The sequence below is a fragment of the Carcharhinus amblyrhynchos genome, chromosome 1 (assembly GCF_965287045.1).
Source record: "Carcharhinus amblyrhynchos chromosome 1, sCarAmb.v2.hapA, whole genome shotgun sequence".
Taxonomy (NCBI): Eukaryota; Metazoa; Chordata; class Chondrichthyes; order Carcharhiniformes; family Carcharhinidae; genus Carcharhinus; species Carcharhinus amblyrhynchos.
In genome coordinates, this window is record NC_137324.1 from 175,118,994 (window position 1) to 175,137,916 (window position 18,923).

At 45.1% G+C, this 18,923-nt stretch overlaps 1 protein-coding gene across 2 annotated transcripts in view; it reads left to right on the plus strand.

Moving 5' to 3' along the window:
• LOC145347804 (PDZ and LIM domain protein 5-like) overlaps nt 1-18,923 on the plus strand; it is a 200,138-nt gene that overhangs the window by 100,301 nt on the left and 80,914 nt on the right. For both annotated transcript variants that reach the window (XM_080195659.1, XM_080195649.1), the window contains exon 4: nt 16,445-16,487. In XM_080195659.1, coding sequence (XP_080051785.1) covers nt 16,445-16,487 — 43 coding nt within the window. The remainder of the gene's footprint in view (nt 1-16,444; nt 16,488-18,923) is intronic.

Consider the following 18,923-nt stretch of genomic DNA (forward strand, 5'->3'; position numbering starts at 1 on the left):
ACTTGGCTACCTGTAAAGACTCACATTCCAACCATTATCTCGTAAATTGAGTTTGTGTCTTTATATGCCCTGTTTGTGAACACAGCTCCCACTCACCTGATGAAGGGGCAGCGCTGTGAAAGCTTGTGGTTTGTGCTACCAAATCAAACTGTTGGACTTCAACCTGGTGTTGCGAGACTTCTGACTGTGTTTACCCCAGTCCAATGCCAGCGTCTCCACATCCTGTTTATTCTTGTCTCATGTGATCATACGCGGTATTGCAGCAAGAATTTACCCTGAGAGAAAATGGGGAAAAAATGGTTAGGGGGAATCTTTTGAGGATCAATTTTTGGCTGCCCACTTTCCAATATTGGCATGGTGTCACAGTGGTTAGCACTGCTGCCTCTCAGCGCCAGGGACCAGGGTTCAATTCCTGGCTTGGGTCACTGTGCAGAGTCTGCATGTTCTCCCCGTGTCTGCGTGGGTTTCCCCTGGGTGCTCTAGTTCCTTCCCATAATCTGTAAGGCGTGCTGATTAGGTGAATTGGCCATGCGTAATTCTCTCAGTGTACCCGAACAGGTGCTGGAGTGTGGATTTTTCGCAGTGACTGCATTCTTCTTATTTCAAAACTCTATCACAATTCCCAAATCCAGACAAATTGCCCTCAGCATCATTCCCTGCTGTTTTGTGATTTTACTTTTGGGGTGGAAATAATCAGATAGCTTAACCAAAAACAGGCAGCAAGGGCCATTGGAACTTCATCAGTATATGAAATCATAACCCTGCAGATGTTGGAGAGCGGAAATAAAAGCAGTGTGTTGGTAAATACTCAGCAGGTCTGGCAGCATCTGTGGAGACAGAAACTGAGTTAACCTTGAATTTAAAATGCGACTCTTCTTCGGAACTAAAGGGAGATAGGAAACTGACGCATTCCTTCCTGGCAACTTACTTGTACTTGAAGGCAGCACAGTGGTTAGCACTGCTGCCTCACAGCGCCAGAGACCCGGGTTCAGTTCCCGGCTTGGGTCATTGTCAGTGCGGAGTCTGAACATTCTCCCTGTGTCTACGTGGATTTTGTCTAGACGTTCCCGTTTCCTCCCACAGTCCAAAAGATGTGCTGGTCAGGTGCATTGGCAGTGCTAAATTCTCCTTCCGTGTGGCAACTAGTGGATTTTCACAGTAACTTCTTTACAGTGTTAATGTAAGCCTACCTGTGACACTGACAAACAAAGTAAACTTGATGGCTACGGTTTGATTCCCATACTATCACTAACACAGAAGAGTTAATTTGTAGGACCTGCTTTATTTCAGTGAGTGGTCCTTGAGAATAGTTTGTGAATGTCCGCTATTAGGATGGCAATTAGTTTACAATTAGTTCGTAAGGAAGAGCTGCTTTCACTCCATAATGGGGCTATGTTTGACAGCTTGCTTACTAAAGTGTACAATAGCAGAGGATTAATAGCACCAGTACTTTGAAACTCCAAGTGTTTCCTATTGATATGCTGTAGGAATGGTAGATTAATATTTCCTGCTGCTGTTCCATGCATGTTTAATTCTACAGTTGCACTCGGAAATGACTAAAATTAGTTTGACCTTGTGTTCCTTCCACTTAGTGATGGTGCTGTTCGCTTTCGCATGTTTATGAACATACAAGACTGGCAGACAGGAAGTTTGGAAAATTTAATTTTACTTTGGGTTCTCTAACCTGGAAGATGAGAGCTGTAACTGTTCCTTGCTGGGCAGATGCAGTCTTAAACTGGAGTTAGGGTGATCGAATACTCTTCACCTGCCTGGATTAGCGCAGCTCCAACAGCACTCGAGCTCGATACCATCCAGGACAAAGCCCCTCCCTGCCAACTAGATTGGCCCATCTACAAACATCCACACCCTCTACCACCGACACTCTATAGTAGCAGTGTGTACTACCTACAAGATGCACTGCAGCAATTCACCAAAGATCCTTAGACAGCACCTTCCAAACCCACCACCGCTTCCATCGAGGACAAGGGCATAGGAACACCACCACCTTCTCAAGGGGAACTAAGGATGGGCAATAAATGCTGGCCAGCCAGTGACATCTGTGTCCCACGAATAAATAAAAATTGGGGTATCCCAAGTTCTGAATATAGAATGAAATAGAGGCTTGAATTCTTTGGTGATAGTATGTTACAGATCACTGAGTCAGAGTTAACATGGAAACATGTTATAGTCTGGAGTTACAGATGGTAGTGGTAGATTTGTCTTATTATCATCACATGTATTAGTATACAATTAAAAATATTGATGTGGAGATACTGGCGTTAGACTGGGATGGACAAGATGAGAGGTCACACAACACCAGGTTATAGTCCAACAGGTTTATTTGAAATCACAAGCTTTCAGATAGTTATCTAATGAAGGAGCAGGAGAAAGTGCGGGTGAGCTGCCTTTTGCCAGCATTTATTGCCCATCCCTAGTTGTCCTTGAGAAGGTGATGGTGAGCTGCCTTCTTGAATCGCTGCAGTCCACGTTCTCTGGGTTGACCCACAATGCCATTAGGGAGAGAATTCCAGGATTTTGACCCAGCGACTGCAAAGGAATGACAATCTATTTCCAAATCAGGACGGTGATTTCAAATAAACCGGTTGGACTATTGTGTGACTGCTCATTGTGAAAAGTATTGTTGCTTGCACGCTACACAGGCAAAGCATACCACTCGTAAAGTGCATGGGAGAGAAGGAAAAGACAAGGTGCAGAATATGTTGCAGTTAGAAATAAGGTGTAGAGAAAGATAGAAACTTAATATATGATAGGTCCATTGAAAAGTCTGATGGCAGCAGGGAAGGGGCTGTTCTTGAGTTGGTTCTGTGACCTCAGACTTTTGTATCTTTTTTTTTTGAAGAGTCTGTCTGGGCTGCGTGGGGTCCTTGATTATGCTAGTTGCTTTTCCGAGGCAACTTTCCGAGGAAAGTGTAGATGGAATCAGTTTGCGTGATGGACTGGGCTTTGTTCATGACCCTTTTGTAGGTTCTTGTGGTCTTGGTCAGAGCAGGAGCCATACCAAGCTGTGATACAACCAGAAAGCGTGCTTTCTGTGGTGAGTCGGTAAAAATGGGTGACAGTCCTAGTGAACATGTTGAATTTCCTTAGTCTCCTGAGAGTGGAGTGTGGAGTCTCTCCAGCTTTTTGCACCGCCATTGGCGCATGTTGGAAAGACTTGCAGGTTGACAATCAACCAGTTTGACCGTATGCTGAATGCTCCTTCCTTGGCTGCCAGGTCCTGGGGCGGGACTCGAGTCTGTGGCTTCCGGCTCGGAGGCCGGGACACTAACCCACTACTCCACAGGACTTCCGTTTTAAAAAATCCTTTGCTGAGCTTTAATTCAATGCGCTAACATCAAAAGGGTAAGTAGCTTGTCAGATACGATCTTTGGCTCCATTGCCTTGGAATCAGTGGGTGGTGGTTTCAGCCACACCCAGAGACTTGAACAGATAAATCTAGGCTGTGGTTGCAGTGCTGAGGAACTCCTCCCCTGTTGGAGGTGTGCTCTTTTGGATGAGGTAGGCTGAGGTCCTGCCAACTGTATTGCATGGATGCTCAATGTTATGAGGGACATGGGCAGAGTGGATAGGGAGCAGCTGTTCCCCTTAGTTGAAGGGTCAGTCATGAGTCGACACCAGTTTAAAGTGAGGGGCAGGAGGTTTAGGGGGGATGTGAGGGGAAAAAACTTTCTTACCCAGAGGGTGGAGATGGTCTGGGAAGGTGGTAGAGGTGGGTTGCTTTGCCACCTATTAAAAATTCCTGAGTACTTTGCACATTGAAACATTCAAAGCTTTGGACCAAGTGCTCGTAAATGGGATTAGATGGGAGGTTAGGTATTTCTTGAGTGTCTGCAAATTCAATGGACTGAAAGGCCTCTTTTTTGCATTGTATGATTAGAATCACTGAATTCTACATTGTAGAAGGAGGCCACTCAGCCCATCGAGCCTGCACCGACCACAATCCCACCCAGGCCCTATCCCCATGCATTTACCCTGTGAGTCCCCCTGACACTAATGGGCAATTTAGCATGGTCAATCCCCACCTAACCCACACAACTGGAGCACCTAGAGGAAACCCACACAGACACGAGGAGGATGTGTAAACTCCACACAGACAGTGACCCAAGATGGGAATCGAACCCGGGTCCCTGACGCTGTGAGACGGCAGCGCGAACCACTATGCCGTCCAATTGACGTTTAGGATGGAATTCCAGACTTTTCTTTGGATTCAAAGACCCCGTGACCTTGGAATTCACTAGCCTCGGAGTTGAGATCGACAGTCCTGATAATTGCTCCTGTTCGTAATCTTCCGGATCCATTTCTTTGTTTCTGCGCTGCGTAATTAATGAGAATGTTCAGGTCAGCCAGAGTACTGAGAGTAAGTTCAAATCCTGGTAACGGTTGAAAAATTACCAGCACAGTCCAAGGAGCTTGAACAAGCAAGGTTGTTTTTCCATAACTTGCCAAGGAAAATAGATTCCTCTGTGACTTGGCTTTTCCTGACATTTACGGGCCAGAAGCCTTTTCCCATCATTATTCTTGTTATTTCAAAACTAGACCACGATTCCCAAATCCAGACGAATTGCCCTTAGTGTCACTCCCTGCCGTTTGTGATTTTTATTTGGGGGGTGGAAATAATCAGATAGCTTAACCAAAAGTAGGTTGGAAGGGCCAACAGAACGCTTTCAGTATATGAAACCGCAATCCCACGGAGGTTGGAGACCTGAAATAAAAACGGTGTTGGTAAATACTCAGCAGGTCTGGCAGTATCTGTGGACACACAAACCGAGTTAACGTTTAAGTCCAATGTGACTCGTCTTTGGAACTGAGAGGTAGGATGTTGAAGTACTGCTTTCAAGTACAAGCAAGTTGCTGCTTCACCAGAAGGTGGCGTAGTGGTTAGCACTCACAGCACCAGGGACCACGGTTCGATTCCTGGCTTGGGTCACTCTGTGCGGAGTCTGCATGTTCCCCCCCACATATCTACGTGGGTTTTCTCCGAGTGCTCCAGTTTCCTCCCAACAGAGATTTCCATTGTTGGACTCTCGCCCTCTCCAATTCTGGGTGGGCAAGGTGGTAGAGGTCCAGTAGTGATTCCAGTGAACTACGGGATTCTGGGTGGCACGATGGCTAGCTCTGCTGCCTCAGGGACCCAGATTCAATTCCAGCCTTGGGCGACTGTGTGGAGTTTGCACATTCTCCCGGTGTCTGTGTGGGTTTCCTCCCGAAGTTCCGAATATGTGCGGGTTAAATGGATTGGCCGCGCTAAATTACCCCTTGGTGTAAATGAATGGGGTTATGGGGATAGGGCCTGGATGGGATTGTAGTTGGTTGCAGACGCGATGGGCTGAATGGCCTCCTCCTACACTGTAGGGATTCTGTGAATCTGAAATGGAACAGAGAGGATGTGACCAATCCTGAGTAATTGCAAGAAAAACATTTCCATCTTTGCACTCTCTGTCTCTCCCTTCCGTCTCACCAAATGACTTGTAAAGCACACATTGCTTTTCCCTTATAAGGTAGCGTAATCTCTGACTGTGCTCCCACGTTGGTAAAACTTAAGCAAGACCAGTTTAATTTAATTTCAGGGTGGTAAAATCTACTGCCAACACGGATCACGCTGCACTGAATATTTCTCTGCTCTGACCCTCTTCAGAACAACAAAGTACCGGCTCATTAAGCGAGTAGGCCAGTGCTTTAACGGAGTTAGCAGAACTTAATTTTGCAAGATTTAAGTGAAAAAGTGGGGAAGTTAATGGACACTACTGTCAGGGCTGGGGTGATGAGTTTGAGGGAAACCTGGCCAGTTAGTGCATGTTCAAATTCTGCGTGGGTGGTGGCCTTTCGAGTTCGGAGTCCTTTTCCCGTAGAGCACTGGAACTGGTACAATGAATCCAAACTAAGGAACCAAAAACTGCCATTTTGGAAGAGCTCCAAGATAAGCATGTGTCTTTTTCCAGACTTGCTCCTGCAGTTGTGTTTCGTCAGTTTGAATGGCACTAACCTCTGACCAGGGAAGGAGGCATTAGGATTAAAATTCGCACCAATTTAAAGATGAGAGTCGGGACAATTGCAGAGGGTGTTAATGAGGGATTGGGTATGTATTTACAGAACCCTTTTTCCTGACCTCAGAACATCCCAGTGTTTTGCAAACACTGAGGCATAGTTAGACACCCTAGCTCTGACTGTAACACTACATCCTGCACTCCCTCATTTCCTTCTCTATGGATGGTATGCTTTGCCTGTATAACAATGAAAAGTATTGTTTCTTACGCGCTAATGTGACAATAAATCAAATTTTTTTATGTAGGAAAGTGACAGCCAATTTGCTGGCAGTGTGATGGGATTTGATTTTTTTTTTAATTTATGATTGTCACATGTATTAATATGCAAAAAAAGTATTGTTTCTTGTGTGCTAATACAGACAGAGCATACCGTTCATAGAGAAGGAAAGGAGAGAGTGCAGAATGTAGTGTTACAGTCATAGCTAGGGTGCAGAGAAAGATCAACTTAATAGGAGGTAGGTCCATTCAAAAGTCTGATGGCAGCAGGGAAGAAGCTGTTCTTCAGTCCACTGGTACTTGACCTCAGAATTTTATATCTTTTTTGCCGATGGAAAAAGGTGGGAGAGAGAATGTCCGAGGTGCGCGGGGTGTTAAAGGTGAGATCCTGGCATTGATAGAGGATTGATTGACTGGCAAAAGGCAGAGTGGGAATAAGGGGGTCTTTCTCAGGATGGCGGCCGATGACTATTGTGCCTCGGGTCTGTGCTGGGACCACAACTTTTCACAATATACATTACAGACAGAAATAGGTCCTTGATTTAATAAGGGAATCAAGGGTCATGGGGAAAAGGCAGGAGAATGGGGATGAGAAAAAGAATATCAGCCAAGATTGAATGGCAGAGCAGACTCGATGGGCCAAGTGGCCTAATCCTGTTCCCCTCGTGGTCCGTGGTTTACGGGTCCTTGATTACGCTGGCTGCTTTTTCGAGGCGATGAGAAGTATGGACGGGAAGCTAGTTTGAGTGATGGGACTGGGCTTCGTTCATGACAGTTTTTGTAGTTTCTCACAGTCTTGGGTAGAGCAGGAGCCATACCAAGCTGTGGTGCAAATGTTACAACAGCTGTTAACTCCATTGGTGTTTGCTGAGCCAGTAGCAATTAAAAGTTTCCTTCCCCACCGAGTCAGGTCAAAGAGAGGCTCATCTGGTGGTGATGAATTCAGTTGCCTCTGTCGCCCAATATCTTTCGTGAACATGTGACCCCAATTCTGTTGAAACTTTACAGTGTGAGAGGAGCATGTGCGAATGGTATTTTCCCATGTGGACGCTTCTGCAAATCTTTCTCCACTTGAAGGTTTACAGGTGTTACTGGCACTAAGAGAAACCAATAACCCCCCCCCGTATCACAACAGCTGTGATACAACATGTCACAATATCCCTCCATCACCGACGTTCATCGTGTACTATCTACAAGATGCGCTGCAGCAATTCACTAAAGATCCTGAGACATCACCTTCCAAATACATGACCACTTCCATCTCAAAGGACAAGAATAGCAGATAAATGGGAACACCAACATTTGGAAGTTCCCCTCCAAGCCATTCGCCATCCTGACTTGGAAATATATCGGCCGTTCCTTCGTAGTCGCCGGGTCAAACTCCTGGAATTCCCTCCCTAACAGCATTGTGGGTCAACCTATAGCACACAGACTGCAACGATTCAAGAAGGCAGCTCACCACCACCTTCTCAAGGGGCAACTGGGGATGGGCAATAAATGCTGGCCCAGCCAGCGATACCCATGTCCCACGAATGAATTAAAAAAAGAGCCGGAAGGGCCTTTGTTTAAAGGGCAGTTGCAGCAATCTGTCTGTACTCAGAGAATCTTTGCAGAAGAAGCCATTCAGCCCATCAAGTCTGTATTGGCTCTCTGACAGAGCATCTTACCCAAGTCCCCTCTGTGCTCTATCCCTTTAACTCCACACATTTCCCATGGCTAATCCACCTAATCTAAAGTTAAAGTTTAATTTTTAGTGTCACAAGTAGGTTTACGTTAACATTGCAATGATGTTACAGTGCAAATCTCCGAGTTGCCACATTTCGGCATCTCTATGGTTACACTGAAGGAGAATTTAGCATGACCAATGCACTGTATTACACATAACACGCGCATCTTGGGACATTAAGGGGCAATTTAGCATGGCCAGTCCACCTAGGTGGTACATCTTTTGCAGTGTGGCGGGAACCTGGAGCACTTGGAGGAAACCCACGCAGACACGGAGAACGTGCAAGCTCCACACAGACAGTGACCCGAGGCTGGGAATTGAACCCATGTCCCTGGAGCTGTGAGGCAGCAATGCTAACCGCTGTGCCGCCCAGACTGAAGTGCCAGACTAAACAGTGTGTCGTAATCTTCTGACTGACAACTGTTTATGACAGTTGTCCAGAATACTTGTCATGTCCCGGTATCTGCAGGGCAGGGGGCTAGCTTGCAATGTACATCAGTGAAGTCGATCTATCTATCCCGCAGTTCCATTGATTAACCAGAATGTGCTGACATCTTACTGAAAACCACAGCTAATGTACTTGTGCCGTCTGTAATTGTCTGGCATGTGTAATGGTCGGGCCCTATTCCCCCTAAACCTCAGTCGGAATAGATGAACGCTGCTGCTGAATGAGTAGCGAAAGAAGAATTCATTGCTATTGGATTACAAAACCTTTAAAACGTTTAAATTCCACAGGGATCAGGCGAGGCTGAGACAAATGGCAGCTCTAATCACCACCCTCGTATTCTTTGCTAATCTAGTAACCTTTTCTGGGAACTCGAGGGGACACTCATGCAACACCAGTTTTTTTTTGTTCCCACCACGTACCATGTGTACCTGGAACTGGTGAATATTTCCAGAAAATCCCTGCCTATTCTGAATGCTCTAAATGCCCGATTTTAAAATGCTTTGTTGAGATGTCTTATTGTGTCTGAGTATTGACAGGCTGCCCGGTGATGGGCGTGTGCCCTGTGTAGCCTGGGGACTGTCTAAGGAGGACTCAGGACAAAGTCCTGTTTCACACACAGGAAGTCTGTTCACTTGTGAACATGTCAAGGGTGCCCTGTAGCCACACCACTGAGGATGGGCAATAGACGCCGGCCAGCTAACGATGCCCACGTCCTACGAATGAATAAAAAAAGCCCCATAAATTGCTGAAAAGTTATGATGAACTCAAACACCAAACATTGATAACTGTTTAAAAACCCCCCCACAATATATTCACAAGGAGATAAGTTGCCAGTTTTCCCACTGGCATTTGCTGAATATCAGATAATTGCCGCAATATTTTTTTGACAGAGTCATGATTCCATGAATGACCAGCCTTAAAAATTGCAAAGGTGTAATTTATGGTCCGCCACACTGGTCCTGTACATCAGACAAAAGGAAGACAGGCATGATTCAGTGGTTAGCGCCGCTGCCTCACAGCACCAGGGACCCAGGTTCGATTCCCAGCTTGGGTGACTGTCTGTGTGGAGCCTGCACGCTCTCCCTGTGTCGGCGTGGGTTTCCTCCAGCTGCTCCGGTTTCCTTCCGTCGTCCAAAGATGTGCAGGTTAGATGGATTGGCCATGCTAAATTGTCCCTTAGTGTCAGGAGGATTTTTTAAAAATTTATTCTTGGGACATGGACGTCTCTGGCTAGCCAGCATTTATTGCCCATCCCTAGTTGCCCAAGGGCAGTTGGGCATCAACTTCATTTGCTGCGGTGCCACATGTAGGCCAGACCAGGGAAAGACGGCAGATTTCCTTCCCTAAAGGACATCAGTGAACCAGGTGGATTTTTTCAACAATTGACAGTGGTTTCATGGTCATCAGTAGATCCTTAACTCCAGATTTTATTTTTAGCAGGGTAAATATGTGGGGTAGTGGGGATAGAGGGTGGGTTAGATTGTTGTCAGCACAGATTTGATGGGCCGAATGGCCGCCTCCTGCACTTCAGCGATTCTATGACAAAAATTCAGGCAAACATTCCAAGCATCGACAATTCACTCTGAAAATAAAATTGTGAATATCAAGATGCGAGCATTGCATGACTCGGAGCTGTATTCATTTTCACACTTCCAGTTTCCCCCCACAGTCCAAAAATGTGTAGGTTCGGTGGATTGGCCATGCAGGATGCATAGGTTGGATGGATTAGCCATGGGAAATGTGTGGGATTATTGAACGGAGTGGGGGAGACGGCCTGGCTAAGACACACTCTGTCAGAGAGTCAGTGCAGACTCAATGGGCTGAATGGCCTCTTCTCCACTGTAGAGATTCTATGATCAGTGTTATTCTAGAGGCAAATGCTTACCTCCTGACCTTTGTCTGTAGCTCATGTCCTTTTAATCATCTGTAATTGTGGAAATGTAACCGCTTTTCCCAAAACCCCTCCCGTTGTGGAGATGGTTCCCCATGCCTTGGATTTGCCCTTATCACCCAGTCTCGCCCTGTGAGCGGAGGAGAAACTGGCCCCAGGGCAGTGGCTGCTGTCCCCACCCTTGCCCAGCTCCCAACGTAACGATGCGAGCTTGAACAAAAATTTAATCTCAAGATTTTCCAAGCAATTGGACCACAGCCCATAGCATGGCAGCCAAGTGAAGGGACAATGCTGTGTGTTATTCTTAGGTTTAGTATATTGGAATGCTGGAGAAAAATTAACATTTTCATAATGCTTTATTAATATTGGAAAGAAAGCCACCAACGGAAAGATAGATGGCACACATTCTTTCCAGCAGTACAGAATCGAGGACAGGGTTTAAACCCTGTCTCATAGCAAAGCTCAGCAGAGGAGGAGGCAGTTTGGCCCATTGAGGTCCTGCCAGCCCCCTTGAAAGGATCATCTGATTCATTCCACACCCACTGCTCACCTTTCCCCACAATCCTGTGGATATTTCCTTTTCCGAATATTTATCCAGTCCCCTTTGAAAGTTACTATTGAATCTGCTTCTGCTGTGCTTGTAGGCAGTACATTCTACCCTGTAACGCTGAATTATTCCTGTTGGTTAGAACCCAGAAGAAATTAGATCACCTTTTTAAACCATTCAATCGCTACACTGCAGAAGGAGGCCGTTCAGTCCATCGAGTCTGCAAGGATCACAATCCCACCCAGGTCTCTGATATTTACCCTGCTAATCCCCTGGCACTAGGTTAATTTAGTATGGCCAATCAACCCCACCCGAACATCTTTGGACTGTGGGAGGAGACCGGAGGAAACCCACACGGACACGGCGAGAAGGTGCAAACAGACAGTGAGTGACCTAAGGCTGGAATTGAATCCAGGTCCCTAGAGGCAGTGAAGGAAGTATTTACGTAAGCAGCGCGTTGTTAATGATCTAGAATGCATTGCTCGAGAGATTAGCAAGAGCAGGTTCAGCAGTAACTTTACAAAGAGAATTGGATTCGGAGGAAAAAAGTATTGCGGGTTTATGGGGAAAGTGTTAGGGTAAGCAGGATGATTGGATGGGTCTTTCCAAAGAACTGGCATGATGGCTTCTTTCAGAGTTGCAAAATTCCATGATTCCCCCCTCGCACCAATCCAGAATATTGGCTCCCTGGGTTATTAGAAGACATATAGAATTGGAAAAGAATGAATTCCGAGCGCAGTTCCAAGATTTAACATACCCGTAATTTAAAACCCTATGACACACAGTTTGTGATTTGCAGAAAGAATGCAAGGCATTTGGGGGGGAAAAAAAGTTCCACTATCTCCAATAAAAAAGACTTCATAAAACCTGATGTGTTTGTCCATGTTTGTTGAAGGAATGTTTGAAATGTTCCCTGTGCCAGGCGAGAATCAAAAACACACATCAGAACTTCTTGCTTTTCCGAGAGATCTGGGTTCTCTCCGCCTTATGGTCTCGCAAACCTTTGCCAGAAACACGTCTCGCTGTGGATGAAGAACTATCATAGTGTCATTTACTGCGAGGCTAATATACATGTGAAGCAATTCAACATTTCCAGCTATATTGGCACCCTCTCTGAGTCTTTCAGAGATCTGGCATCCCTGCTGGTTTTTAAATCATTTGGCTTAGTAAAAGTATCAGCGCATTTAAGAGAAAGCTCGCTTAAGTACCTGGAAGAGAAAGCAGAGTTAAAAAGTCTCACAACACCAGGTTACAGTCCAACAGGTTTATTTGTAATCACGCGCTTTCGGAGCACTGCTCCTTCATCGGGTGAGCGGAGAAGTAGGTTCACAAACACGGATCGCATATCGATACAGACATCAAGTTGCTACAAACAAAGTTTGTGAAACCTACCTCTCCGCTCACCTGATGAAGGAGCAGTGCTCCGAAAGCTCGTGATTACAAATAAACCTGTTGGACTTTAACCTGGTGCTATGGGACTTCTCACTGTGCCCATCCCAGTCCAACACCAGCATCTCCACATCCTGGGGGAGAAAGGAATAGAATGATGTGTTGACAGGGTGAGAGAGAGTGGAAAGAGGCTTGTGTGGTCATAGACCTGTTGGCAGAATGGCCTGATCCTGAGATGTAAAATCGGTGTTATTTTTGTAATTTCCAGAGGTTTTGTAGTGTGTTATTTAATGAGAGGCTCGTTGACAGCTTCTGACATGAAACTGATGCCTTTTCCTTTCAAGGTGCGTGGATTTTTAATCAGTAATCCTGAATCCAGGATTTTGGGGATAAGGCAGGAACGTGGAGTTGGGGATTATTACATCAGATCAGTCACGATCCCAGTGAATGGTGGAACAGACTCGATGGGTAGAATAGCCTGAATCATCTGTTATGCCTTATGGTCTAACTCATGTTTCAGCTCTCTTAGAGGTTGGGTGTGGAGCCACCATTCTTAATATTGTAGCTCTATGATTTTGATTAAAGAGTTAGGATGGAAAATAGCACTTAAAACATTCAGTTGGCATTACAGGCTGTCTCTTGTGGTTGAATCCCCAAGTGACTGTGTGCTTATTCTCAGTGCTCCCAGATGCATTCTTTCTTCCACACAGCTCATAAGTTCATTAGATATAGGAGCAAAATTAGGCCATTCGGCCCATCGAGTCTGCTCCACCATTCGATTAAGGCTGATATGCTCCTCATCCCCATTTTCCTGCCTTCTCCCCATAACCCTTCAACCCATTACCAATTATAAATCTGTCTAACTCCTCCAGTTTTACTCACTGCCCCAACATCCACTACATTTTGGGGTAGCGAATTCTACGGATTCACAGCCCTCTGGGAGAAATAGTTTCTCCTCAACACTGTTTTAAATTTGCTACCTCTTATCCTGAGATTATGACCCCTCGTCCTAGAATGCCCCACCAACAGAAGCATCCGCTCCATGTCTACTTTATCCATACCTTTTTATCATCATGTATACCTCAATTGATCTCTCCTTACTTTATTTTCCCTCACGGTTTTCATGATGGGTTTTGAGGAGAGGAATTTTGTCCCCACCCCACCCCCCCATGGCCTCACTGCTTCCTATCTCTGCAATCTCCTCCCCTTATCCTCAGATCTCTGCACCTTCCACATCTGTCATCTTGCTCCTCCTCTGATTCCCCCCCCCCCCCCCCCCCCCCCATTCCATCACGGACGGCCGTGTCTGCATCCACCATGATCCGAAGCTCTGGACCGGGATTTTCCAGCTGTTTGTGTTCCCCCGCTACTGCAAGCGAGGTCAGAGAATTTGACGCTCGGCCAAATCTCCATTCACTGCGGCAGGATCAGAGAATCCCGCTGGCGTGAACGACCGGAAAATCAAATTTCTGGAATTTCCCTCTCTCCCTCTCTTTAGTCCTTATGAAGTTGCTTCTTAAAAACGTTTGATTAATCTATTGTCTACCTGACCTAATATTTCCTTATGTGGCTCTCTGGCCAATTTTGTGAAACATCTTTGGATGTTAAAGATGCTATGTAACTGCACATACTAAGTAACATTTTCCTTGTCCATTGTCCATTATTGGATTTGATTGAAGACAGTTAATAACATGCCATATTCATCCAGTTATGAACCAGAATCCAGCCATTTCCTCAAAACTGTCCAGGATATTTTTGTCTTGTCTTTATTACCCTAACTGAAAAGCATGTTGCACTCGCTGATCAACCTTTTCAAAGAGACATCAGTCCGAAACTTGCCCCTGATCCAGTTTGAACTTGCGTGCCCATGTCCTGCCGCCCTGGGTTTTGTACTACGCTACCTTCGAGCCATAGAAATGTTGCAGCGCAGGAGGAGGCTATTTGGCCCATCTTGACCATGCTAGCCAATGACACCAAGGTGCCCTTTCTAATCCCACCTTCCTGCACCTGGTCCATCACCCTGTAGCTTACAGCACTTATAGTGCGGGTCCAGGTACTTTTTAGGGTCTCTGCCTCCACCACCAACTCGGGCAGCGAATTCCAGACATCCACGACCCTCCTGCATTTTTTTTTTAAAAAAAGTCCTCCTTCATGTTCCCTGTACACCTTCTGCCACTTATCTTGAATCCCTGTCCCCTGGTTTTAGAATTCTCCACCAAGGGAAACAATTTTATCCTGTCCACTTTATCTCTTCCCCTGATAATTTTGTACACCTCTATCAAATCATTCCTCCAAGGAGAATAAGCCCAACCTATACAATCTCTCCTCATAGCTACACTTTTCCTGGCAGCATTCTTGTAAATCTCCCCTGTGCGCTGTCCAAAGCAATTGCATCTTTCCTGTCACCTCCTTGTATCTTTCTCTGGGAACCTCGCCTTGTCCAAAGTTTCTCTCATCCTGTTTTTTTCCAAAACCCAAGACCCTGATGGCGGAGTTAAGCTTTGCTGCTTTTGACTCGACCCCTCCTAAAGCTGGAATGTGTCCCATGTTCGTGACCACATCTGGGACCGAACATTCCAAATGTGGTCTGGCGAGAGCACCATGCAAATTAAAACATCATTTTCCCTGGCTTGGGTCAGACTGTATGGATCAAAATTCCATTTCTTTTTATTTTTTCTGTCCCCTGTTGAAAGGACATTTTAAGTGCTAAGCTTACCAATAATACTGCTGTATGCTGTTTGCCTGCAAAATCGTGCCAAGAAGAAATTAATTGACTCGTGGACATGAAGAAACTGGACAATTTAAGCTTGTTTTCGTTCAGCTTTACAGCTTTATTTCTAAGCCACTCGTTGAATACTTGTATTGAATATAACCCTTCAACATTCACTAACACTGATTAATTCTCATTTATCACATCCATGTCTTGCAGTGCACAAATTAGCTACCAAGCTTCTCTCGTGACAGCAGTTAGTACATTTAGAGTGTAATTCATTTGCTGGTGAGAATTTTGGGATGTCCTGAGATTGTGAAAGGAACCTTATAAAATACACGTCCATTAAAGTTTGTTTATTAGTGCCGCAAGTAGGTTTACATTAACACTGCAATGAAGTTACTGTGAAAATCCCCAAGTCGCCACACACTGGTGCCTGCCCGGGTACACTGAGGGAGAATTTAGCATGACCCATACACCTAACCAGCACGTGTCTCAGACTGTGGGGGAAAGTTACAATCGTTGAGTTCCTGGATTAAAAGTCTAGCTATAATGCTACTAGGCTATGGCCTCCCACTTTGACTTACAATGGCTCCCTGTTCCCCAAATATTAAAGTCCATTTGGTCGCACACTATCTAACCACTTCCAGTATTGCACTAAAGGAGAAACAGAATGTGGGCTTGTTTATTTAAATAAACTTTAGGTAATTAAAATGATTGCGCAAAACCAGACCACCAACAGGTGACCCACACAGACACGGGGAGACTCCGCACAGACAGTGACCAAAGCTGGGAATCGAACCCTGGTGCTTGCCACTGTGCTGCCACACGTACATTCTTCTGTGGGCTTGTCCTGACAGCAAGGATTAGTGCACCTGTAAAAGCGCCCTTGTTGAAAGTTTCGGTGCGATTTGATCTTCAAGACCCACGTTCTGTTTCTCCTGTTGTCTAATCCTGGAAGTGGTTAAAGATGAGATGGTCGAAAGGACTTGGGGAACAGGGAGCCAAAGTGGGAAGTGATGGCCTAGTGCTGTTATCGCTAGACTTTTAATCCAGAAACTCCGCTAATGTTCTGGGGACCCAGGTTCAAATGCCATCATGAGATGTGGTCGAATTTGAAAATAACTTTTAAAATCTGGAATTAACAATATACTGATGACAGTGAAACTGTTGCTGATTGTCGGGGAAAAAATGCGTCTGGTTCACTGATGTCCTTTTAGGGTAAGAAATCTACTGTCCTCAACTGGTCTGATACATGTGACTCCAGAGTCATAGCAATGTAGTTGACTCTCAACTGCCCTCTGGACAGGGGCAGCTAGAGATGGGCAATAAATGCTGGCCTGTTGGATTTGAGAATTCGGGCATGTCTCGTTGCGAAAGTGTATTTTTGTTGTCAGTGTTTTTGTCATTTTGACAGTAGTTCCTGATTGTGACTTTTCTTGTATTTTTCAGGGCCTCGCATGCTCCAAAGCCAACGGCAACAACTGTCCAACAGGTAGGTGAAGCAATGGCAAGACCATCGAGGTGGTCAAGCTGGTGCCTTGTACGCCATTATTACTGATGACCAGTATTCATGCATGAGGAACGCACGCCTTAACATCAACTCAAAGTCTTCTGTTTGATATCACATTGACGGATGGGAGGAAGTTAACGAAAATAAGTCATTCTAATCTGGTTTGTTCGGAATATGTCATTTGATGGAAAGTTCAAAACCATTATAAAATAGCTAGCTCTGTTTTTCACCCTGGCTGAGGTTGAAATTGTATCCTTTTTGCACAAAGTTAAAAAGATGATCTTACTGATGGCAGCGAGTGTTGTTCTGAAAAGTAAACTGGGAGCACATGGGCCTGTGGGGGAGAAATGAGTACCTGTTACATTTTAAGTTGTATTCCTGTTTTATTCATCTGTTTTATTAATGAGGGGAAAAATAATGCTTCCAGGGCGACAGATAAAGGACAGATGGTTGAGCCTAGTTGGACAGCTTTTTTCGAGGAACCAGCACAGGGACAATGGGCCAAGTAGCCTCATTGTGTGCAGATTTTTGGCTCATTTGTCTGTTGATGCTTCAGCCTGAGTTCAAAGATTAGCCCACTTGAATTTTCTGGCTCAGAGCAAATAAGCCTTTATTTAATTGAACCTTGGGGTCAATCCCTCTCATCCAATCACGAGGTGATGTTTGCTTCCAAATCTGTGTCAGGAGGCTTTGTGAATTGCTCATTGTTCTGGAACCTTCCTTATCAAGTTAGAACTGGAGCCAATCTTTTAAGCACTTTTGTATTTTCAGACTTTCGCATGACGAGCATGCATGTCCGAACCCAAGACCACACATTTAATCAGTGTCTATGGGAGTTCAAGGGGATTCCCAGTTAATGTACAATTAACACAGATTGCGAAAGTGAATTTTGTTGTCAGTGTTCTTGTCATTTGACAGTAGTTCCTGATTGTGACTGCTTCAAAAAAAATTTACCCTAGAATTGAAATTGGTGGAAATAATTAGTAGAAATTATTAGCTAAACTTTACAATTAAGATCCAGCTCTCAACCCAAGTAGATACAAATTGTTTGGGTTGTGCTGCATTCACAGATAATTTTCTGTAACCACTCTCGTGCATAAACTGCACATGAAATTCAAGCAATGTAAAGATTTAGCAAAACCGTTGCAAAACTGATGAAGTGAATGTAATGTAAAGAAAATAGGCTGAGAGGGAGAGAGAGGTTAATGCTTTATTTATTGATTTTTTTTATCTTTAAAACACAATTGTAATTTCTTCGAAGGCTACTCATTGTGGCTTCAAGTTATAAATGGTTTATTCCCAATAATATTTATATATGTGTACAAACAAGAGTCTGACAGAATTAACACACAAGTCTATGTCCTCCATGGCTCCAACTGAGGTTCCCCCGCATCCCAGGACACACACCCTTGCGCCCAATTAGTGCGGCTTCCCACACTGCCTCTCCATAGAGCCTGGCCCGATCACTTTGCCCTCGGTGATCTCCCCCTTAATCTTACTACAGTATAGAAGGAGGCCATTTGGCCCATCGTGTCTGTACTGGCCACAATCCCGCCCAAGCCCTATTCCCATAACCACACATTTACTCTTCTAAACCCCCTGACACTAAGGGTCAATTTAGCACGGCCGAACAACCTAACCTGCACACTTTTTTGGACTGTGGGAAGAAACCAGAGGAAACCCATGCAGACACAGGGAGAATGTGCAAAGTCTGCACAGTGACCCAAGGCTGGAATTGAACCTGGGTCCATGACACTGAGGCAACTGTGCTAACCACTGTGTCACCTTTTAAAGGGGCCACGTTACCATGACAGCTGTGTAAAGAAATAATAAGTCTCGTGCCCATCATTTGGGTCTTGAAATTTCTCTTCATTTATACTCTGTGATAATAATGGGGGTAGCTCTATAATGACTTCGGTATGTTTAATCATAGATGCAGGACTGTGATTACACAGACATGGTGGCGAAGGCAAACTCTCCAATTTTCTCCCTCTCCAGACGGGTTCGCGTGACCGATCTATCTGTGGCGCATCATTGAATCCCATTTCGCACAATTGAATTTGCAGAGCAGTGTGCAGCTCGACATGAGTTGTTCCCTCCAATTGCAGATGTTGTGTTGAGTTTTCCCCACTGGGCTTCCTGCTGTTGTCAGGATGATCAGTTGAGATGTCCATATGCGAGACGGAACGCTTACTCGTGTAGGGATCAAAGGTGAAATGTTTCCTCAGTGCCCTGAGAAAATGAGGATTCCAGATTAAATTTGTTCTGTTCAAAAAAGAGAGAGAGACAGCCTGCGTATATGTAATCCCTGTATTCGTGACCTCAGGATGCCCCTAGCACTCTCCAGTCAATCAGGTACTCTTTTTGAAGTACAATGCGGAAATGTAGTTTGCTGTGCACAGCAATGTGATGACGAGC